This window comes from Miniopterus schreibersii, assembly GCF_964146895.1.
Source record: "Miniopterus schreibersii genome assembly, chromosome: 9".
In the NCBI taxonomy this organism is placed as follows: domain Eukaryota; kingdom Metazoa; phylum Chordata; class Mammalia; order Chiroptera; family Miniopteridae; genus Miniopterus; species Miniopterus schreibersii.
In genome coordinates, this window is record NC_138118.1 from 2,981,967 (window position 1) to 3,004,721 (window position 22,755).

At 60.4% G+C, this 22,755-nt stretch overlaps 2 protein-coding genes across 5 annotated transcripts; both read right to left on the bottom strand.

Moving 5' to 3' along the window:
- Positions 1 to 136: 136 nt before the first annotated feature.
- Positions 137 to 4,108, bottom strand: ASIC3 (acid sensing ion channel subunit 3). Of its 4 annotated transcripts, none has more exons than XM_081146803.1 (11): positions 3,477 to 4,108; positions 2,615 to 2,765; positions 2,284 to 2,411; positions 1,887 to 2,088; positions 1,750 to 1,806; positions 1,498 to 1,645; positions 1,040 to 1,131; positions 870 to 949; positions 689 to 766; positions 456 to 514; positions 137 to 320 (listed from the first exon to the last, which is right to left on the bottom strand). In XM_081146803.1, the coding sequence occupies exons 1-11, from the start codon at positions 4,008 to 4,010 to the stop codon at positions 242 to 244; spliced, it is 1,608 nt and encodes a 535-aa protein (XP_081002929.1). In that variant the 5' UTR covers positions 4,011 to 4,108; the 3' UTR covers positions 137 to 241. The 4 variants fall into 4 exon arrangements, with proteins under 4 accessions (XP_081002929.1, XP_081002927.1, XP_081002928.1 ...); XM_081146802.1 differs by having other exon boundaries at positions 139 to 323; XM_081146801.1 differs by having other exon boundaries at positions 870 to 1,131.
- A 1,775-nt stretch (positions 4,109 to 5,883) lies between these two features.
- ABCB8 (ATP binding cassette subfamily B member 8) lies at positions 5,884 to 21,684 on the bottom strand. Its single transcript, XM_081147909.1, has 16 exons — positions 21,508 to 21,684; positions 17,623 to 17,935; positions 17,114 to 17,269; positions 16,942 to 17,036; positions 16,697 to 16,802; positions 15,841 to 16,002; positions 15,655 to 15,740; positions 15,444 to 15,541; positions 14,976 to 15,081; positions 11,773 to 11,806; positions 11,450 to 11,586; positions 11,208 to 11,302; positions 10,913 to 11,046; positions 10,049 to 10,196; positions 8,493 to 8,743; positions 5,884 to 7,940 (listed from the first exon to the last, which is right to left on the bottom strand). Exons 1-16 carry the CDS (start codon positions 21,600 to 21,602, stop codon positions 7,815 to 7,817), a joined length of 2,142 nt encoding a protein of 713 aa, XP_081004035.1. The 5' UTR covers positions 21,603 to 21,684; the 3' UTR covers positions 5,884 to 7,814.
- Positions 21,685 to 22,755: the final 1,071 nt, after the last annotated feature.

The following is a 22,755-nucleotide window of genomic DNA, read 5'->3' on the forward strand; positions in this document are numbered from 1 at the left end:
AGAGACATCTGGAGGTAAACTGGGAAGCCACCCACGTTTCTGACACAGTGTCCTCTAGATGGTGGTTGGCAGAGGTCTTGTGCCTGAGTAGGGCTGACCTTGGCCTGACTAGTCTGCCGGTAAGAGGAACAGCTCAGGCTGAGGCACTAGAACTTTATTTGAGATGAAGGTGGCAAAGTCACGTGCGGGCAGGGAATGCCCCAAATGTCCAGGTTTGGCCCTGAAGACACAGACACCAGGTCTAGAGCCGTGTGACGAGGTAGCAGGTGCGGTGGGAGGCAGAGAGAGTCCTGGTGACGGCACAGGGAGGGGTGGGAGACCTGCTGAGACACAGACCACAGGGCTGGGACAGGAGGCCTTGAACCAGTGCCCTGCTCCTGCCCTCCTGGACCCGAACTTCACCCTCTGGATTAGACTTGCCTGTCCTTTGACCTTAGGGGGGCATTTCGTGTTACCTGGGGCCCAAGCTGAGATGGGGCACTTGGTTTCCATGGCTGCTCAGCCCTTCCTGAAGCTGTGGGAGGAGGGAGAGGGTCAGAGGAGGGGGGAATCCTCCCTCCCACCCAGGGACCAGCTAAGGTCCCTGCATGCCCCTCCCTGCCACGGTTTTTTCCCAGGTGGGAAGGGATGGTGTTCTAGGCTTCACGGGGACAGTGGAGATGGCAGGGGAGGGAGAGGGGGCTGTTACCAGGTTGGTGCTGGAGTGCCTTTGGGCGCGCTTCTGCTTCCGGTTCCAGAAATATCCCAGGACCCTGTCTAGGAACACCTGGGGGCAAGCATTGGGGGGTGGGGGGTGGCCAGCGCACACCTCCCCCCTCCCCCTGTCCGGCTTGCTTCCTGCCCTCCCCCTGCCGGGGCCCCAGGCCCACCTCACAGAGGTAGTCCAGGATCTCAAGGATGGTGAGCAGGCTGGCCCCGATGAACAGCCCCATCTGGCCCCCAATGTCGCCTGCGGAGGCAGGGTCACTGGTCAGCTCGCAGTCACCTGCTCTGACCACCCCTCCCCGGGCCCCCCCCGGGGCGCCCTGCGCGCACACACCGAGCAGCTCCGACACCTCATAGGCCTTCTTCTGCTCCACCGTCTCGTAGTTGAGGGCCTCGAAGAAGATGTCCAGCACCAGCACGTTCTCCCTGGAGGAAAAGGCGGGAGTGGCTGCCGGACAGGCCCTGGAGCCGGGACACAGGTGCGCGTCCTGCGGCCTCTGCTTCCTTCCAGGAGCCTGAGGGGGGGCATCGGGGCCCGGCTGCAGGAGGGTTTGCAGAGGGCGCAGCGTCGGGTGTGTTAGCTCGTCCAGAGCCCCAGGAGGACATGCAGAGGGGAGTCCCCACCCCGCGCGCGGGGCGCGCAGGAAGGGCTGGGCCCCGAGGGGCGCTGCCCCCGCCCCGCCCCGCCGCGCCCCGCCCCATCCCCGCCGCGCCCCGCCCCGCCCCGCCGCGCCCCGCCCCATCCCCGCCGCGCCCCATCCCCGCCGCGCCCCGCCCCGCCCCGCGGCTCACGCGATGTAGGCCTCGCTGCGGTTGTACTTCCGCGCCAGGTAGCGGGCGGCGGCGCGGCTGGGCATCCGCACCATGGAGAGCTCCTTGGCGTAGCGCGTGATGGAGCAGGGGTTGGGGCAGACGCACGCGTCCTTCCGCAGCATCGCGTCTGCGGGCCAGGGTCGTGCGGGTCAGCGCCGCCCCCCCCCCTGCGGGGTGGGGTCCCGGGCCGAGGGGCGGGCGAGGGCGGGATTTGGGACGCCTGCCCCTTACCCAGCGTGGGGTTGGCGCAGTCCTTGTACTGCTGGGGGCTGCAAACAGGTGCGCCACCTGCGGAGCGTGTTGACAGCTTCGGGACTCCTCCCAGCTTCGGCCCCTCCCCCCCGGACCCCCCCCCGCCCCCCCCTTACCCGGCATGTGCATCATTCGGCAGCCGCACTTCCGAGACACATAGCGGGTTTCGCAGGCCAGGCGACACCCCATGAGACTATAGGGAGGGCTGGGGCCTGGGCTGGGGCTGGGGGGACCCAGGGGACCCGAGGGCTCCGGCTCAAAGTCGGGGTCCAGAGATGTTGAGCTGCAGTCGCCCCAGGGTGGTGGCAGGAAGCTCAGCTGTAGAGGGACTGGTTAAGGAGGTTTCGGGGAGAAGCGGGCACCCGGGGAAGATGTGAGCGGTCCCTGGGGGGCGGAGGCCCTGGGACAGGTCTGAAGAGCTGCGGGGCTGGGGTCTGAGGTGCTGTGGGCTGAAGGAGGGCATTAGGAGCCTTGGTGGTGGAAGGGGGGCTTCGGAGGCCCAGGTGAGGATACTTGCTGCTGCTGGCAGGACACAAACACCTGGTAGCCGGGGGCCGCCCCAAAGCCCAGCTGGTCAATGCTGGGCGGCTCCTCCTGGGTGTGGATCTGCACTCGGACCCCCACCTCAAATAGGGTCTCCTCTGTGGGGGGAGGGGGCCTGAGTCCTGGGCTCCAGGAGGCCCTGGCTGCAGCCCCCTCTCCCCAGGACTGTGATGGACCAACCCCACCCGCTCCCTTCTCATAAGGAAGGACATGCTTCAGGCCCCTGCCGGCACCCCCTCTCTTTCCCAGAGCCTTTTCCAGCACCCCCATGGCCCCCAGCCTCACACGTGGTGCTCCATACCCGTGTCCTTCCACATGGGCAGATATTCATCCTGCTGCACGTCCAGCATGATCTCCAGCCCGTTGCCCGCGCCGCCCTTGGGGGTGGTGAGAAGCTCTGCCCCGTCAGCGCCGGAGTTGAAGGTGTAGCACTGACCCATCCGGGTGAAGATCTAGGGGTGGCAGATGGGTACAGACCTCACCAGGGAGCAAGGGGCCCAGCCAGGCAAACCCGGGCCTGTGGGACCTTGCCTCTCCCTAGCCTCTACTTGGGTCTCTCCTTTGAACACTGAGGCCCACATCTCAATGTCCCCAGCCCCTACCTCATATAGTTGGACCCTCATGGGCTCCCATCACTCCACCTCCTCTCCCCCTCCATCCCCAGCTAAGGGCACAACCCACAGGGCAAGTGTTTCTTTGGAGACCGGGGTAAAAGGCAGTGGGTCCCGGCTGCCCTCCTCCAGGACTGGCAGAATGTGGAAGAGGCAGAGGGAAAGCCAGCCCCTCCATCGGCAGAGAGCGGGGGCTTCTGCCCCAGAATGGTCCCACTTGCATCCCTCCCATGCCCAGTAGCGGGGTCTCCATAGACCAGACCTGAGCCCAGAGCCTGCCTGGGTAAGTGCCCCAAACTGGAGGGTGTGACCTTGCACCCAGCTGAGTGACAGAGCGAGCCCCAAGGAGGACAGCTTCCTGAGCTGAAGAGAAGGCACTGGTGGGGTGGGGGCCTGTGGCCTGGTGGGGAAGGAAAGGGTCTCAGGGCACCAGTGTTAAGGTTCCCTGGCTTTGGGGGAGCCTGGGCTGGCAAGGCTGAGATGGTGGGTAATGGGCAGGGACTGGCAGGCACTCCTTGGTCTCTGGTGGGACAGGGTGGGTGGCCAGCTCACAGCAGTGAAGTTCTCGGGCCCGCACGGTTGGCCGCGGTAGCGACAGTCCAGCAGCATGTCTTCCAGGGTGTGCCCGGCCCGGGCGTAGAGTCGGGCCATGTCGAAGGTGGGACTGGGCATGAAGCCGGGCGGTGTGGGGGGCTGGCCAAGGACACGCAAGAAGGCCGCGTGCTCCGAGGGCTCCAGGCCCAGCAGCGACGGCCCAGCCCAGTGCAGGTCGTTGGGCGTGAGGCGCGAGCGGCGCAGCGGGTTGATGTTGCAGAGGGTGATGGCAGGGAAGGTGAGCTGGTGGCTTTCGCGCTCGTCCAGGGCCGTCTCGTGGTGGAACTCCCCGTAGTAGCGCACCCTCTCTGCCACCTGGTAGAGGAAGGCAGCCATCGACAGGAGCATGGCCAAGGCCCACAGTCCCCGGCGTGGGGTCAGGCTCCCCGGGCCAAAGACGTGGCCCAGCCCGTGCAGCGTGCAGCTGCTGGCAAACACGCTGATGTCCGAGGCCTGCCGCCGGGGCTCCTCCGTCCCTGAGGGGGGCTTCATGGCTGGAGCTAAGGTGAGGGGACAAAGAGGGCTGGAGGTGGTGACCAGGCTACAGAGGCTTAAAAGGAGGAGAGGGTCAGTCGGAGGACTGGGAGGGGATGGCCATGCAGGGAACAGTGCAGGTGTGAGGCAAGGAGAGGGGCCCAGGCCAAGAGGGAGGTCAGGAGGCACTGGCCTGGCTGGGTGGGATGCAGTGACCTGGAGGGTCCAGCTGGCCTTGTCCAGGAACAGGCTGTGGCTCCAGGGGGCCCGGTGCTGGGCTGGGGGCTCCGCAGCGGAGAGCAGGCAGGGTGCAGCCGGCGTGGCAAGCAGGGCTGGTCTGCTGCTCTGCTGAGCCAGAGCTGCCGCAGAGGATTGGGTTTCAGCAGTGAGGGGGCCAGGGGGCTGGCAGAGCAGCCTGGGGCGTGGGGAGGTCCCTGGGGCCCCAGGCTGAGCCATTAGTGCAGCATGGGGGGGCCGTGGCTGTTGAGGCCAGAGGCGCCAGCGGGAAACCACAGCAACCCTGGTTGGGTTTGAGGGGAGCAAAGAGACAGTCAGGGCTGAGGGTGCCCTTGGGGCCTCTAGTTTCCCAGCTGCAGCCCCTGTATGTGGGGCTGAGAGTCGGTCACTGGCCCTTGGCCTGGCTCCTCCCTCCTCCTGCCTCCTTCCTTCCCACTAACCTCATCATGGGGTCATTTCACAAAAAGCGAACTTGGCTCTTGACCAGGCTGGAAGGTGGTGGGGCGTTTGGCATTGGCCATCTCCTCCTTTTGAGCCCCCAGGGTTCCAGCCTACGCTGGGTGGCCCAGGCCTCTGCAGGTCCCACGTCCTGGGGTCCCTTAAGTGACCCTCTTCCCCTACCCCCTGCCAACTCAGGCCCTCCTGTCCGGGAGGTTGGCCTCTACCACAGTGAATGTGGGTTCACCTGCCACCCTCCCAGGTAGCACAGTCCAGCTCCCATGTATAACATGGGTGTCCTATGGTTTCACGGTTTTTTCACTTAACATATTCTGGGGACCACGTGATATCCAGTACCTGGGAAACTTCCCGTTTTTAAATGGCTGCACACCCTCCCAACATGTGGACATACCCTTGTTCAAGTCACCACCTCCCTGAGGAACTCTGGTGGTTTCCAGTTTTCCATTACAAACAGCGGTGCCCTCAGCAACGTTGCACAGCTGTAACTCCCACACACCGATCTGCTGGGTCAACAGGCACCCGTGTGGGCTGTCTGATGCCACAAGCTCCCGGCCGTAGGAGTTCCACCCTTTGGTGCTCCCAGAAGTAACATGGGAGTGTGGGCTTTTCTAAAGGAAGACACTGTGTCCCTGAGCTGGCTGGAGGGCCCTGGGCCACATCTGACTGGAGAAGCCTCAGAGGACCCAGAGCCCATGGGCCGGTGGGGGATCTCCCAGCAGCTGGAACAGACACCCCCAGAAAGCAGAGCAGGGCCTGCAACGTCACTGCCGGCTGGCCTGAGAGGGAGAGGGCGTCTTGGGGACCCAAGGGGCAGAGGGCCACAGGAGCCAGCCCAGACAGGCCCATGCAGGATGGTGTCAGGGCCCGATCCTCTTGTCAAGCTCACCTGCCCTCCGGGTATGGGGCTCGGGTAGGCAGACACTGCACTGTGGGCCGAGACAAGGCAGGTTTATCTCCATTAACTCACTGAAATGTTTCTACTTGGTCCCTTTTTGCAAAGCACTTGAGGCCTCTGGGTTCCTGTTGGTGGGCTACTGGCTGAGAGTAGGAGACGTGTTCACATGGTCACGCTGTGCTGCAGCCACCCACCCACCTGTCCTGACAAGCCCGTGGGCTGCAGGGGCCAGGGGCTGTCATCCCCGTCGTGGGCGCCGGGGCATGATAGGTGCTTAATGAACACATTTTAGACAGAATGAGTGGATAACATGGTTTATTGCCCAGAGCTGACCACCTTCGAAGGCTGCAGCACGCTGAGTTTTAAGTATTTTACCATTTAAACTCTGAAAACAAGCTTTCACGATTAAGCATGGCCAGGCTCAGGATTCATGTTGATGAGCCAAAGTCGCCAAGGTCAAGTTCAGGCTACACAGCGCCAACCTCATGGCCTTCCAGCTGAAGGCACCGTGGATGGCACTTCCCTAGTTGAGCTGGTGGGGGTGGGGTGGGGGGGTAGTTGGCAGGGGCAGGATTTGGAGAGGCCACCCGGAAGGGGTAAGGAGAGACCTAGAATCTGGTGTCAGAGGCCTGAGCAGGAACTAACCCCGGCTGGCTCTCCTCTCTTAAGGGAGGGGCCAGGGAGGTGAGTGTAGACTGGGGGGGTGGGGTGTTTAAGGCCTGCTTGTGGCTTCACTGGATGTTTAGTGGCAAAGCAACCCGGAGACAGCCCCGGGCTCTGCTTCCTGGGCCAAAGCTGCCCTGGGATGCGACCTCTCACCCACTGCTCAGGAAGTAGGGCAGCAAAGCAGAGTGCTATGGCCCTGGGATATTTTGGGTGGTTTCTGGTCCTAAATCACACCCAGAAGAGGCTATGGAGTCTCTCACCCAGCTCCTGCACTCACACCGGAGCCACTGCTGCCTCTTCCAGGCTGGCCTCCAGCCTTAGGGAACTCTGTTCCTCCTGCAATTGCTGCTGCCCCCGGGCCATGGCCTCACCCTAGGTGCCACAGGATAAACCCAGTATGCTTGGTCGGCCTTAAAGGTCTGGTACAGGCAACTTCTCTTCCCACCTAGGGAGCAGGGCTTAGTGGGGACTTCAGTCTGGACGTGGCTGTGAAGGGGGAAGGCGGTCTGGTGGGAGGTGACATGGGCAGAATCAAGGCAGGAGGGGCGCCCACAAGGGCTGGTGGGAAACCGTGGCTACTCCCAGGTCCTTATTCACAGCTTCAGGGCCACAGGCTCAGGTGCGCTGGCAGTTGGCCAGTCCTTTTTCCAGGTGGCTCCAGTCCCATCTCCCCTGGTCTAGCAGTGACTGGTCCTCCTCCGACTGGTTTTGTATTTTGTTTGCCCAAGGGGGTTAGCATTAACCCCTCCCTCACGGTCTGGTGACTGTTGGTACTACGTGCCCCCATAGCTGGAGTTTGGGGTGTGTCGGCTCCTGCCCTGTCCCCTTCAGGCTGGTATCCTCAAGTAGAGGGGGGCTGTCTACAATCTCACCAGGTGATAGGCTCAAGGTGGGGGCCAGGGCAGTGGTGAGACAGCTTGACTGGACCACAGCGCACCCCCCCTTCCCGGAGGGCCTGTCAGGCATCTGTTCTGTTTGAATGGGGAGGGTGAAAGCTAGAGACAAGGACTGTGTGAAGGAAGAAAAACTGTTCCGAGGCTGGGACTGTGGGTTTGAGGGGTTGGCCCAAGGCAGGGCTCCTTCCCTGAGGGCCCAGAGAGGCAGTGGGATAAAGGGGTGTCGGGAGTCAGCCAGGGAAGTGAGGTTTGGCACAGGTCGGGTAGAACCCCAGTGTGAATCCTCCACCCACTCCCTGACCCTGAATGTAGTCTCCTTAGCTCCGGGGCCTAGACATCTTTAGGCTGTCAGGTAGGGGGGAGGCTGGCAGAGTTTTTGAGAGGGGTTAGGGAGGGTCTGGGTAAAGGGAAAGAACAGAGCAAGGGCCTGGGACTCTGCCTCCTCCCCTGTGCAGCCCAGTGACTTGTGGCTCTGGCAGGAGGGAGGCAGCCTGGGGAGAGGAGGGGGAGTAGATGGGAGCAGCCCCAACCTACTCCCAGCCCAGGGCCTGCCTTGGTTTTATTGTGAGCAGGGGCGCAGCCCACAGCCCAGCATGCTAGCCCTCTGGGGCTCAGTCCTCAGCCCTGGGCACTGATGCTTGGCAGTGACCAGACTGCAGAGGGCTGCTCTCAGGACTCGGGGTGGCGGTTCCTGGGGCCTCTGGGTGCCTTCGGAGGTGGGGCATCCAGGGCCTGTCTCCTGATAAGCTCGGCATAGAGCCCGCCTTTCTTTAGGAGCTCTTCATGCGACCCCGCCTGGAGAGAAGGAGGAGCAGAGGGTCACCCAACCTAGCTCAGAGTTCAGGACACCTGAGCCAGTGACCCTTCTGGGGTCACTATGAAACCAAAGCACAATTGCTTATAGATGCCACTGGCACATCTTATTTGTAGGTACCACCTCCCTGCTGTCCTCTGGGTCCCTCGTAACAGCCCAAAGATCCCAGCTCAGGGCCCAGTGTCCCCACAAACCCTTCAGTTTTGGCTTGAACAGGCCCCATGCAGCCTCCAAGCCCTGCCTCGGACCCCGCCTCTGGCTGGTCTCTGGGGCTATTTTGCACCTCAGTCCTGGTCTGCTACACTTCCCTGTGACCCTGGGAGCTCTACTGCCCCCAGGGGACGAAGGAACTCTGGGGCCCTGAGAGGCCAGGGCTTACCTGAGGGCAGACATCTTTGAGTCCACCTGGGGTGCTGCTTAGAGAAGGCGGCCCCAATCCCCCAGGACCAGGCCGGACCCTCCCAGCTCAGCTGAGCCACTGTGTCTATGGTTCAAGCTGTGCCAACTTCCCCTCACCCTGGGCCCCTGCTGACCTCACAGACACGGCCCTGGGCCATGACGACAATGTGGTGGGCCCCGCGTACGGTGCTGAGCCGGTGGGCAATGACCAGCACGGTGCGGCCGGTGCTGGCTCGGTCCAGGGCCTCCTGAACGACCCGCTCAGACTCCGAGTCCAGAGCGCTCGTGGCCTCGTCCAGGATCAGCACTGCTGGCTGCTTGATAAGGGCTCGGGCGATGGCCAGGCGCTGCTTCTGGCCACCAGACAGGGTCGCGCCCCGCTCACCTGGGGAGGAAGGGGAAGGGCGCAGCCTGAAGCAATCCTCAGCTCTGCACCTGGGGGGCCCTGCAAAGGGCACCAGGCTGTGGGAACTTCCCAGCTGGCTCTCGGGGTCCTTGCCCGGCCTGTGTTCACCCTGCCTCTGTAGCGGCTCCCACCTCCCTGTGCAAGGTGATGTGAATTGGTGAGCTGTGTGTATAGTGGGGCTCTGGCTCTCAGAGCCAGGATGGGACCTGCGATTCTAGCTGCTTTCCCCTGCCTCCCGGGTCTCTGCTCTGCGGGGACATCCGGGACCCTGATGTAGGCTCCTGGGGTGCGTGATGACAGCACAGTGGGATTCGAAGCCCACCACCCGGGCATTCTAGGGAGAGCTGCAGGAGTGGCAGCCTCAAGGTGATGGCAGTCATAGAGCAGGGAGGGGCAGACTGAGCCCCAGAGAAGCCCGGAGCGTGTAGGTCAGAGGTGCAGGACAGGGCCACCCAAGAGAGCAGTGAGTAACACCAGCTGGCCGGTAACACAGGGCATGAAGGACGGCTACAGAGGGACAGCACTTGGGAAGTGGAAGCTCAGCGAGCCTGAGGCCAAAGTTCAAGAAAAGAGCTGAGAACCTGATATGCCCGTGCCTGGAGACACGCGGGGACATTAGCAGCAGAGCCCAGAGACTGGACGATAAACATGGCCCAGAGGCTGGAGAGATGTCCGAGATGACCGATGCCGCAGCTGCGCACGGACGCTCTACAGTGTCTGTCTGTGGATCTTCCAGAACCCCCAGAGCCCTCTCCTGGGGAAGTCAGAGAGGGACCTGCTCCCCCACGTCAATCCCACGGTAAGCGAGGACACGCCTTTAAGTGAGAGAGTAGGACAGGAACGGCACCGGCGCCGGAAAGATGAGAGACTAGGAGGAGATACACCCACTGCCTCTGGCTGGGTCTCGGGACGCAGAGATCCCAACACTCTGGCCGGGTCACGGTACCCCTGGCCGGTGCTGTAGTCAGGAATGTGCTTAACAGCGGAACACATTCTGAGAAATGCGTCTTCGGGCGTTTCTGTCGTTGTGGGATCACAGACAGTACGTCCCACAGCACGCCTGGCTGTGTGGTGCACCGCGGTCCTGCCCGTGGTCCGTCACTGACCGGGACGTCATCACGCGAGCCGGACAGGACTGCTCTCCCTGCCGTATGCCTGTCTCTGCAGCCTGCTTGTGCCTGGCCTCCCGGCCCCACAGGCCACAGTCTGGCAGGGTCTTCCCGGATGCAATGCCCGTTCGCTTGCCCCGGGGTCCCAGCCTCACGCTGCGGGCCCCGCACTCACCTACGACGGTGTTGTAGCCCTCAGGGAAGCTGGTGATGAACTCATGGGCGTTGGCTTCCCGGGCAGCCGCATAAACCTCCTCATCAGAGGCACCCAGCTTCCCAAAGCGGATGTTCTCCATGATTGTCGTGCCAAACAGGACTGGCTCCTGGGATGGGGTGGGGAAGGCCACAGGAAACATTCTGACTTTGCCCCAAACCCCCCAGGGGGGTGTCAGGAAAGGCTATTTTGGCCAAACCGGAACCCCTTGGAGAGCAGGTAGGGACAGTTCAGTCACAGGTCAAACGAGAACCGAGGTGCCTCAAAGCTGCAGAGGCTGAGCTCCCCGCAGGCCTCCCCTCCATGAAGAGATGGGACAGAGGGGTGCGCACCGCGGCTTTCTTCCGCCGTGGAGGGAGCCCTTGCGAGGCAGTAAGTCCCTCAGTCCACACCCCGCGGGAGCGTGGGCCTGCTCTAGAGGCACCGCCTCAAGCAGAGGCGGCATCGGACCTCGCTGGGCGAGCGGGCGGCTGCCAGCAGTCCCCAGCAGCACTGCATGGCATCTCCAGACCTCCAGACACCACGGGCTTGTCGCAGAACCAGGGACCCTAAGCAGCCACCCGAGCCCCAGCTTCCTGGCTTTAATGGAGGAGCAGCATTCCTGCCCCAGTGAGATGAGAGCAGAGCTGCGATGGCCCTGGATGCAGAAGCCTCCGACCCCAAGGGATGCCAGGGAACAAGCGCAGGCGGCCAGAGCCCCCAAGAGCAGGGATGACAGGCTGGGAAGGAGGAAAGGCCCAGGTGCCGTAAGGACTGAGAGAGGCAGGGCTTGGAGGAGGGAGACGGGCTGGACAACTGGTGGAGGAAAGCCTCCTCCCTCCGCACCTGGCTGATGAAGCCGATGACCTGGCCCCGGAGCCAGGAGGGGTCAAGGGTACGCAGGTCCCGCCCGTCCAGTGTCACCATGCCTGCCGTGGGGTCATAGAAGCGCTCGAGCAGGGAAGCCACAGTGGTCTTTCCTGGGGAATGAGGTAAGGAAGACAGGGCAGTTAGGGAGGGGGCACAAGTTTCTGGAGAAGTGCCAGGGGAGAGGGACACGTGGTGGCAGTGGAGGGGCTCCGCTCTGAGTGGCCACCACAGGGGGAAAGTCACGGGGTGCGAGGCTGTGGGCTCCTCTTACCTCCACCGGACTGGCCCACGAGGGCCACTATCCTGCCCGGAGGCAGCGTGAGGGTGAAGTCTTTGAGCACCTGGAAGCCAGGGCGGCAGGGGTAACTGGGAGGAGCCGAGAGACCCTCAGTCAGATCAGGTTCCCAGTCCCTGGTTGCCCCGGTCCCTCCTGAAGTCTCCCTGTACCCGAGGGGGGCACAGAGGTCCCCAGCCCCGAGGGAACCACCCCTGGGCCCACCCACCGACACTGACCTGAAGCTGACGTTGTGAAATGTGATGGACCCTCGCAGCTGCTCCCTGGGGACCCAGCAGCCCCCGGACAGCGGGATGCATGGGCTCAAAGTCATGTACTCGAACACCCGGGTGCCCGCACTGAGCCCCCGCACCACCTGGGAAGTGATATGGTGTGGCCTCAGGGAGGGGAGGGTCCCAGGGAATGAATGGGTGGGAGTGACCGTAGCATCGCCGGGACTCCCCACACAGGCAGGTGTGGCATCCCCTCTACCCGACACCCAGCTCCCCCTGCGCACAAGTGATGCTGGTGGCTGACCAGAAGCACCCCAACTGCCACTCACCTGACCAAACAGGACAGAGAGGTTGGCCATGGACCTGTGAGGAGCAGAGGAGAAGGGTGAGAGAAGGCTGGCACCAGAGGGAAGGCCCGGGTCTCAGCTGCATGGAGGACATGTGGGCTGAGGCCTGGAAACCTGGGCTGGAGACAAACTTGGAGGACAGTCCTGGAATCTGCGATCCTAGGAGCCCTGGGCCCAGGCAGGTCACAGGGCAGGTCCCTTCTGCTTTCGGAGCCTGGCCTTTCCTTGACAAGAGGAGGCTGATGACCCTCACTACCTCAGGGCTGGGGACTCCGTGGCTCAGTGGGCCTGGATCCTGCACGGCCCGCAGCTTGCAGGGGGAAGCTGGCTCCCGCACAGGAGAGGCACCAATGCTATCAGCAGGGGTCAGGGAAGCAAGGCCGCAGGGCAGGGCAGCTCTATCGCTGCTGACCCAAGGGGAAAGCAAGGGTAATTAAGGGGGGGGAAATGTTAGCCTTTTATTTTTTTAATCCTCACTGGAGGATATTTTTTCCATTACTTTTCAGAGTGGAAGGGGGAGGGAGAGAGGGAGGGAGGGAGGGAGGGGAGGGAGGAACATTGATGTGAGAGAGACACATCGATTGGCTGCCTCCCCATGTACCCGGACTGGGACTGGGGATTAAGCCTGCAACCAAGGTACATGGTCTTGGCCAGGATTGAACCCGGGACCTTTCAGTTCACGCGCCAATGCTCTAACCACTGAGCCAAACAGGCCAGGGCCTGATGTTAGTTCTTTCAGAAAGAAGAAAACAGAAGACAGTGCACCACAGGGGAAGCTCTGGGGACACCCCCCGAAATGAAACTCCCTGGAGACGCTTCACTGTGGGCTTGCCCTGTAGGGGATGCCGAGTGTGCATCTGTCTAGACAGCGGGCCACCTCCTCCACCATCGGGGCTGCTGGGAGGAAGGTGAGTCACTGTTTAGTCACCAGGCCCTGCCGGGCCGGGCGGCCCGTGACAGTGTGTGCGGGGTGGTGTGTGCAGGGCCTTCCTGAAGAGGACTCACTCCTCGCCACCTCACTCCTTCCAGCACTGGGCGGGAGGACAGCCTGCAAGGAGTGGTTCTAGCGGGCTCGGAGCCACCAGCGCTTGCCAAAGGGAGCGGGAGGCAGAGCAAGGAAGAGCCAGGACAGGGAGTTATCTGTGATGAGAAGGGAGAGATCTGGAGCCATTAGTGCCTGGCACAGGGGCCGGGCAGCAACCAAAAACCAGGTGCACATGACTGGCCGGTGAGCCATGACCTTGCTCTCAGAGATGGCTCAGAAGTCAGGCCTCGGCTCTCCCTGGAGACCAGGTCGGGGAGACTATTCCCTGTAGGGCCCAAACCTGGATGTGGACCAGGTGGCCTGGCCCTAACTGTGGTCTAGGTGCCTCCCCATCTCCCTGGGGGCCCCAGGGCCACCAAAAAGAATACCTGGATGGGGTCCAAAGGCCGGGGCTGCTTGAAGGCAGGGCAATGCTGCCTCCTTCCCTCCCCTCTCCCCCCTGCTGGGCCCCAGGAGGAAACATACCAGCTTCTTTAAGAAAATGAGACCCAGTTCCTCCAGGTGGGTGGTGAAAGTCCTCATGAGGTGACGGGCCCCCAAAAGGCTGGGCCCAGGGCCTGTGGCCCCACTTAGCAGCCTGCAAGACGCAGTGCAGAGGATCTCCTAGGGCCTCCTTATGTCTGTCATGAACTCAACTAACAGGCTCGGCAGAGCAGGGGGAGGAAGGAGAGGGTCTACTCAGGCCAGGAGGGGGGTGGGGCCAGGGGAAGGCTAGTCTGAGGGAGGCCAGGAGTGGAGGGTGTAGCTTCCATCCCACAGGGAGACTTTGCTGCCACTGCTCTGTGAGGCCCAGGGGGGAAAGCATGAAGGGAGCAGGCGGGTTCCTAAGGGTCCTTGGGACTAAAATGAGAGGCCGAAGGTGGGCCCGGGGATGGGCAGCAGGGGGAGGCCCCAAGTCCCTTTTCTGTGTCTGGGGCTGCGGGAAGGATGAGGCCACCCAGGACCAGAGGGGCTGAACAGGCCCAGATCAGAACAGGCAGAAACGGGCTGAGGACGGGAGTCCTTTCCACCTGCCTGTCTGGGGTCAGCTCCATTCTGCCAGGGACAATAACAAGGCCGAAGGTGAGGGATTCTGTGAGGAACAGGTGGGAAGACATGAAGCAGAGCCAGGCCCCAAGTGCCATCAGAATGGGAGCAACGGGGAAAGGGCCCGGGAGGCGCCCAGGGTGAGGCTCTGTTTCCTTGATGTGGTTGGTAACACAGGTCTTCGCCCTTCATGACTTTCTATACAATATTCACTCTTCGACTATTTGTTGTAACCGATATTTATGTTTTACGCATTTTTGTGTACACTGGATGTGCGCGGTGGGGAAGAGAAAGTGAAGAGAAGCGCAGAAGGCACGGCTGGTGTTTACTGGAAGGAAGACACGGGAGGATGCCTGGGGCATCTTGTGGCTGAGTCAGCCGAGCTCCTGGCCGCCCACCGGCAGCGGGGGCCCAGAGGAGCAGGTAGATTTCAAAACAATTGGCACAAGGAGCCCCCAGGTGGAGGGCAGGGGAGTGAGCGAGGCAAAGGAGGGTGGGCCAGCTCTTAAAAGGCATGTCAAAGATGGTCAATCCATACACAGAATCTCACTCGGCATCAGAAAGGAAGACATCCTGACACAGGCTACAACGTAGATGAACCCAGAAGACATCACACTGAGTGAAATAAGCCAGTCACAAAGGACAAACCCCGTGTGATCCCACTACCAGGAGGCCCCAGAGCAGTCAGACACTGTGACAGAGTAAGGTGGGGGTCGTGCCAGGGGTGGGGGAGGAGCCAGGGGGTTAGTGTTTAATGGGGACAGAGTTTCAGTTTTGCAAGATGAGAAAGTTCTGAAGACGACGGTGGTGATGGACGCACAATGGGAGTGTGCGTAACGCCACTGACTGCACACTCAGAAATGGTCAGGTGGCAAATTTCAAGTTATGTGTATTTTACTATAATTAAAAAATGTTTTAAGCTCCTGGTTGTTTGGAAGGGTGAACATGACAACCGTGTTTCTGAGTGGGGTCAGCGAGGTGGGCGGGAGGTGCTGCTGGAGCCTGAGGGGCTTTCCTGGATAGGGGGCACAGGCACCCCCCCAGCCCTGTGCCTCCCCGGGGAGCAGGCTGGCACCCACAGGGTCCTTAGGAATGGGAATGGCCCCACACTCACCTCTGCACTGTCTGGGAGGCCACCAGGAAGGACATGAGGTCTCCCCCCGTCAGCTGCTGTCCAGCCACGAGGGAGCCCCCAATAAACAGGGTGCCCAAGACCATGCCTGCAGGGGGAATGGGATAGGTGGTCAGGAAGGAAGCAGCTGGAAGCAGAGGACAGAGCCTGGCCCAGGGGGTAGTCCCTGGTTCATCCTTGCTGTGCCTCTACTGACTGGAATTTCGGTGAGTCACCAGAATGGTCTGTTTGTTTCCTCCTTTGGAAGCAGGTGGTGGGAGGAGGGGCCATGTCCACAGCTTCCTCCTGGGCAAGCTACACATAGCTGGGCTGTGACATCAGCCCACCTGCCCACTGCGTTGCCAGCTTGGGCTCCTGGCTCTGGAGGACACCAGGCAGGTGAGAGCTGCCGCGGGCCCTGTCCTCTGCTCCTCCAGCCCCGCCCCCCAGGCGAGGCCGCTGCTCACTCACAGTTGAAGGCGATGTTAGAGAGCCCCTGGAACAGGGCGATGCCTCTGCCCAGCGCCTCTGCCTTAGAGCGGGACTCCTCCAGCTCTGCTCCGTAGCGTCTGGGGACAGAGGCCAAGCCCAGTCCTCAGGAAGCAGCCGGGCGGGGTGCAGGGCATGGGAGTGCGTCTGGGGAGCCCCTCTGCTCTGGGTTCCACCCCTGCCCGGGACTCACTCCTCTTCCCGCTGCTCCATGGCAAAGGCTCGCACAGTCCGAACGTTACCCAGGGCCTCATCAGCTACACCCGTTGCCCTGGCTATCTGCAAGGAGTCCGGGAGACGGGGTCAGGTTGGTGATGGGGAGGAGTGACAGGGCAGAGAGAAAGGGGAGGGTGAGGAGGGTGGGCGGGAATTCTGGTACCTGCTCCTGACATTGGCGAGACAATTTTCGGAGGGCTGAGCCCATCAAGGTGCCAACTCCCATCAGGGCGGGCATGGCCACCATCATTAGCAGCGTGAGGCGTGTGGACAGCATGGACAGGGACACCAAGCAGCCCACCACTTGGGTGCAGCTTCGCAGCCCCTGGGTAGAGGGAGGGAGGCAGGCAGGCAGTTTGGCGCCGCACCACGACCGGTGGCTGTTATCAAGGGTCTGCTAGCTATTGCTCTACGCCCACAAGGCCAAGGCTACAGGTCTGACTTTTGGGGGCCGACTGGCGGTCTGCTGGTCACAGAACATAACCCTTTCTTGGCCAGCAGGCACAAAGGGGCCGGGTGAGAGTGTGTGTGGACATGACACCCTTCTCCTGACAGATCCTGGTTTGCTTCTCTTTCTGCTCTAGAAACTGAGCAAAACTGTGGATGTCGTGGGCCAGTGTCTGCTGTGACCCTGGTGCCGACGAGGCGGACGAAGGGAGGACATCGGTAATACAGTAAAAGCCACCGCTCCTTTTCTCAACACTGTCAGCGTGCCAGGCCCTGGGGGCAAGGCAGGCCAGGGCGATTCCGCTCTTGGCAAGCTGGGCAGGAAAGGCTGTTGTCTGAGTCCTTGAGAAGGTTTTCGGGGGAGGTAGGATTTCAGAAGAGGAGAGAAACAGCTCATCCTGACCTTGGACAATGCCACGGCACCTCCCTTCTGTGAACTTCTCCAGCCCTTCACCCACACCCACACCCTCACCAGGGTGGGGCCCAATGGGCCGGGCGGGGCTAGCCCAGTTCGCCTGAACTGGGGAGCGTGCGCGCGTGGGTGAGTGGGTGGGGAAACCTGGGGCGCTGACCTGGGAGATGACAAGTTTGAAGGATGATTTAAACTCCTGCACGTCAGTTGTCAATCGGTTCACCAGCTGCCCTGTCTTTTTAGCATCAAAGAAAGCAATGTCTTGTCTGGAGGTGGGACGCGGGCAACAGGTGGGAGAAAGAGGGAGACGTTATCGGGATGAGGTCCCACCTCCAGATATTCCCTAGGACCCCAATGGGGCCCAGGGTGACCCCACCCGCAGTTGCACCCTGCAGCTGGCAGTACCGGAGCAGGTTGCTGAAGAGGGCCCTCCGCATGTCCACGGCCATGCGCTCGCCGATGCGGGACAGGAGCACCAGGTATCCGAAGGTCAGCAGTCCCTGGGAGAGAGGCGGGGGGCACTCAGGGGAGCCCGGGTGGCTCCTGTCTGCCCCGGGGCCCTCCCCTCCTGCCATACCTGGAGGCCATAGAGGATGAGCAGGTGGGTGCCGAGACTCCGGGACTCATGCAGGAAGTTGCCCATGTGGTCCCTTGTGTACTTGGCCACGATCTCCACCAGCTGGCCCAGGAGCAGGGGGATCTGCACATTCACCAGTGCCGCGCCCAGTGCCAGCTGCAGGGTCACAGACATCGAGAGGGGGCCATACTCGCCTCCACCCCCGGCCCTAACCCTGGTCCTCCTCTCCTGCCACTGTCCATGCTTCGGCTGCTCCTGCGCCCGAGGGTCAAAGCTCAGGTTGCCAGGCCCTGGGACCCTTACACCCTGCACACCCAGCCTCCTGCGCAGGCTGCTGGTATCCCTCGGCCTCCGTCCTCGAGCCAGTCCTGGCTGCTCCCTAAGGTCTTCTCCCTAAGACTCCATGAGGCAGGCAAGCGGTCCCCAAGCAGCTCTGGCTGGGGCTTCTGCAAACCGCTGGCTGAGTCTTTCCCTATCCCTGCTTTCAAGGGTGCGGGGGAAGATCTCACCACAATGGCTGTCCCCAGGATCAGCAGGTGGGGGCGCAGAAACTGCCAGAAGAGCTTCCAGTTAAAGCGGGACTCCACGTCATGGGGTCTGGGGCGGGCAGGAGGGGCCTCTTCTGCCTCACACAGCGCCACAAGGCAGAGGCGGGGGCACTTACTCAGCACCACGGGGCCCAGGAGGGCTCCGCCAACCCAGCGCCAGGCACAGGGGCTGCGGTCAGGACCTGGGGGCGCTCGAGGAAGGCGAGCCCGGAGCTGGGACCGCAGCTGGGCTACGGCCCTGAGGAGGTAGGAGCTGGGGTGGCCATCAGAGTGCCTGTAGGGAGAGAATTGCACTGAGGGCTCGAGGCCCCAACTGTCCTTCAGCTGAACATGAACCAGCCGGGCCCTGGGCTGAGCCCTCTGGCGGGCAGCACTGCCCTCTGCCAGGCCCTCTACTGCCTCTCAGGCTGCTCTCAAGTGCCCTGTTTCTGAGACACACACAGGCAAAGTAGCTGAGGAATGAGACGGGTGCATGCAATGAAGTCTTACAGGTGTTCTCCCTCAAGCGGTCACTCAGGCAGCCAGGCCCTATGTGCCTCCGGAAGTACCTCTGGGCTAGTGACCGGCTCCAACCCACACGCTGGCAGATCCCTGGACCACAGAGCAGGAGGGCACCCTGCATGGCAGCTAGTCCACTGTACTGCCTTCCGGTGAAGGACACAGAAGTCTGAGTGCACAGGGCTCAGGGAAGAGGGGGAGAGCACCCAGCCTGGTGGTCATAGCCCCACCTCAAAGTGTTAACGGTCTGGAACAGGCAGGAGGGGCCTCTTCTGCCTCACACAGCGCCACAAGGCAGAGCAGGGGCACTTACTCAGCACCACGGGGCCCAGGAGGGCTCCGCCAACCCAGCGCCAGGCACAGGGGCTGCGGGCAGGACGTGGGGGCGCTTGAGGAAGGTGAGCCTGGAGCTTGGACCGCAGCTGGGCTCCAGACACGGCACAGCAGAACAAGCCTAGATTCTGCAATCACCCATCAGGGTTCCGCTCTAGTCCCAGGTCTGCTGCGTGGGGACAAATTATTAGCTCTCTCAGCCCCACATGATTTTGCTGTCTATCAAGTGAGCATAACGGCAGACCGTTAACACTGTGAGCCCCATCACCCTGGCTTCTCCCAGGCCTCCAGTGCTCATGTGACAATGTACGGAGGGAAAGGGTGACACACTCCCTCTCCACCAGCTGAAGGAAGAAAAAGAAAAATCCAAATAACATATGTTGTCATCTTGGGTAGGCCAGGATCACCTCCTCTTTCCTGCAGTTCCCATATCTACAGATGGCAAATAGGGCTGTGTGCCTACTGTGCGCAGTGCTCTGCTGTGAGGCACCGAGAGCAGGAGCTGAACAGGAGAGACCAAGCAAATACCTCCTGGTGGTTACACTTTACTGGTGGGTAACAAACAGCTCATGGCAAAGCTTGCAGAGTGGGGAGAGGGGAACCACAGGGCACTTGGCGAGTACAGAGCAGGGGCTCCTCCTCCTGTCGGGGGGGGGGGGGGGAGGCAGGAAAGGCAGCAGGGGCTAGTCAGCACAGTCTTTATAAAACGGCTGGACTTGGGGGGCAATGAGAACCATTTCTGGTTTTTAAGCCGGAGTGTGACATAATCAGATATGTATTTTAAAGATCATAGCACAGAGGCCTGTTAGGAGCAGAAGTTATCTTGCCAAGAGTATACGTACAATGGGATGTGCAAAAATCTGAATAATCAATGAGATTATTGATGGGGAAAGGCAACGAGGGAGAGGGTTTTCCTTTACTGTGATAGTGTATATTCCCAGGCCCTCCTAACTGCAGACTTCACCTTAACCTTCCCTTCTGTCAGAGAGGCCCAAGCTTCTTGCCACCTCTAAATTATGCCTCCACCTACCCCTTTCCACCTGCCTGGGTTTTATGTCTTGCTTTTCACTGTGTACTTTATGTCTGTCCTAAGTTTTAAATAGGGAAGCTCACTCTCCCCCTGCCCTGTGTAGCTGTCCAACTTCTCCAATAGACTGTCTGTTTCTTGAGAGCAGGAAACTCCAGCTTATTCCCCATTGTATCCTCAGCACTTAGCAGCTCTCTGGAATATAACAGATGTTTAAAAAATGTTTGCTTGTTGAGTGCACACCCTCATTAGAAATGCAGAAGAACCTGACCTAACTCACCACTGCAGTGTTTGCAAAGTTTCAGATTTACTGAGGCCAACAGTAAAAAATACATTTTACATTGTAACCCAGTACAACCAACTTATGTCTATGTCACACAAAGTTGAAATGCTTCACAAAATGATACTTTCTCTATTTTAAATATGTACTCTATTTTCTATTATAAAAAATGTTTTTTACTGATTTCAGAGAGAAGAAGGAAGAGGGCGAGAGAGACAGAAACATTGATGAGAAAGGATCATTGATCGGCTGCCTCCTGCACGCCCCCTACTGGGGATCCAGCCCTCAACCGAGGCATGTGCGGTGACCCGGAATCAAACCATGCCCTCCTGGTTCACCGTTCGACACTCAACCACTGAGTCACACCGGCCTCTGTTTTCTATTATACTCACTTTTAAATGGTCCTAACCCACTAAGTTCATTTTATGATCTAGTGTGTTGTGACTTCAACATTTGTTAAACATTGTACAAATACTTGAATATTACTGAGCCGCTTTCCTTTGGCCTCTCTTGGCTTAAATAATATTAACACCCTTACTCTTCTCCTGAGGATTGTTCAAACCTTTTAATAATTAACCACGGACACTTTCCGGCTTTTCTCATCTTCTCCAAACTGAGGCTCTAGGCAGGGCTTTGGTCACTGCCAAGAACTGGCAGATCACTTCCCAGCACCGGTACTTCTGGGTCCAGCTCCGCCCAGCTCCTGCCCTGTGTCAATCAGGTGGACTTTCAACAACCCAAGTCCACCCTGCGAATCTGGTGCCTGCCTGGCCCTCGGGTTATTCACTCCGGGATCACAAGGGAGTCGGTACCTTCTCATAAGCGTTTACACTGCAGTCTCGGTTCAGGGTCCTCTTCGTTCCCCATCCTCTCCCTTCCTCTCTTCTTAGACCCACGTGTGCAGAGTGAACACACAAAGAACACACACGGGCCCCTTACTAGATTGCCTCTCTCTGCTGAAAGGACCCCCCATCTAGGGAATCATTTTTGTTCAGCTCATTTTCAACCTTGGGAGCACCACCAACACTGAACGTCTCCGGACAGGAAATAATTTTTCCCCCCCCACAAGGAAATAAAAATTTAATTCTACACATTTTACACGCCACGATAAAATAGAAATGAGACGTGGGAAACCAAACAAGATCAGCAGTCCAAGGCTGGAGGTCACTATTTACAGCAGCCCAGGCTGCAGCTGCAGCTGTGTGGTCGGGGCAGGACCCTGGGTCTGACCCAGCTCCTGCCCCTGGTTCCCGCTGAGCCTGATGTCCATTCTGAACCTCAGAACTTGAGGCTGAAGCCAGGGCCTGCAGCAGAATAATTTTTATCCAAATCGCCAGATCAATTGCAAGAAAGAGGACAGGGCCAGGAGCGGAGACCAAAGGGCCAGCAACCTGTGCAGCTCGGCGCCCCCTGGTGGGGAGGCAGTATACACCCTGGGCGTGGTCGCCGACCCAGAGAGTCCCTCGGTCGGCCCACGCGCGGATCCAGATGCGCTGAGCCTCCTGCGGGCACCTGGCTCGTCGCAATAAATAATTGAGGCCAGTCCTCCGGGGAGTGACATTACACCCCTGGCTGGGTCGGCCTACAACTCCCAGCAGGCCTCGCGCGAGCCCCGGACTCCATCTCCCGGCGGCCCCCGCGCCCGGCCAGCGGGTCAATGGCCCCGCGCTCCCAGTATGTTTGTCAATTTTTTATTTATTTTCTTTACCTGACGGCCAAGGATGTCTGGAAGCGGAGGGGGAGTAGAGGCCTGCCTGCGACAGTGCCTCCCCGAATCGCGACCCGAAATAAGTGCACCAACATGATGGGGCGCGAGAACAAGCGGCCGGCAACGGCAGTTTCACCCTTATCCCATTGAGGGCTCCATGTTGGTTCCTGCCCCCGTCCCGACAACCCCCTCGCGCCGCGGCGTCGATTGGAAGAGAGACGCAGCAATGTCGTTTCGAGCTGTGATTGGAGGGAATCCTGTCGGTTCTCCTCCCTCCGGAGCTGTGATTGGAGAGAGCCGCCTGCCCCGCCCCAGCAGTGGGCGGGGCCGAGGAGGCCGGGACCCTGCGTCCGGCGCGCTAGCAGACCCGGCTGCGGGTTGACGCTCTGGGCGTGCCTAGCGCGTTCCCGGCCCCGGGGTATCCATAGTAACGCGTCAGCCCCGGGTCTCCCCGCCGTTCCATCCCGGCTCCTGGGGGCTCTACACGTCCCGGGGCTCCAGGGAGCGTAAGGCGCTGCTGGTTCTGGGGAGAGAAGGGACAAAACTCGGCTGGGGCGTTCTTTTTCAAAACATGCAACTACTAACTAAAAAAAAACACACAAAAAAACCCCCAAATGCACATGCCTTGCTCGCCGTAGCTCAGTGGTTGAGTGCCCACCCTTGAACCAGGAGGTCGCTGGCTTGATTCCCGGTCAGGGCACATGCCCGGGTGTGGGCTCGACCCCAGTAGGGGGCTGCAGGAGGCAGCCGATCAATGACTCTCGATGTTTCTATCTCTCTCTCCCTCTCCCTTCTCTCTGAAATCGATATAAACATTTTAAGCAAACAAACACACAAAAAACAAACCAAAAAAAACCCCCAAAACACAAATGCACGTGTTTTTCCACCCACCCTGCTGTCCCAGGCTGGTGGGCAGCCACTTATTATAATGGAGGAAAAGCTCCCCGGGGGATTCTGATACGCTCCCCCTATTCAATGATTGAGAACCATTGATACTCAGGTCTGGTAGCTTATCAAGGCACCGCCTCAGACGCATCTCCCCACGGATGTCTCCCTCACCGCAGGTCAGGCTGACCAAGGCTCCCACCGCAGCACAGCTCTTGGACCTCTCTATTCTGCGCTTCCTTTATTTGTTTGCATAGCCGCCTCCCCCACTGGCCAGGATTTCTTTTTTGGGTAGTGGCTCTGTCTCATTCTTCCGTTTCCCCCCATCCCCTTTGAGTGCCTGGCAGGAAAAAGCGCCCTTTA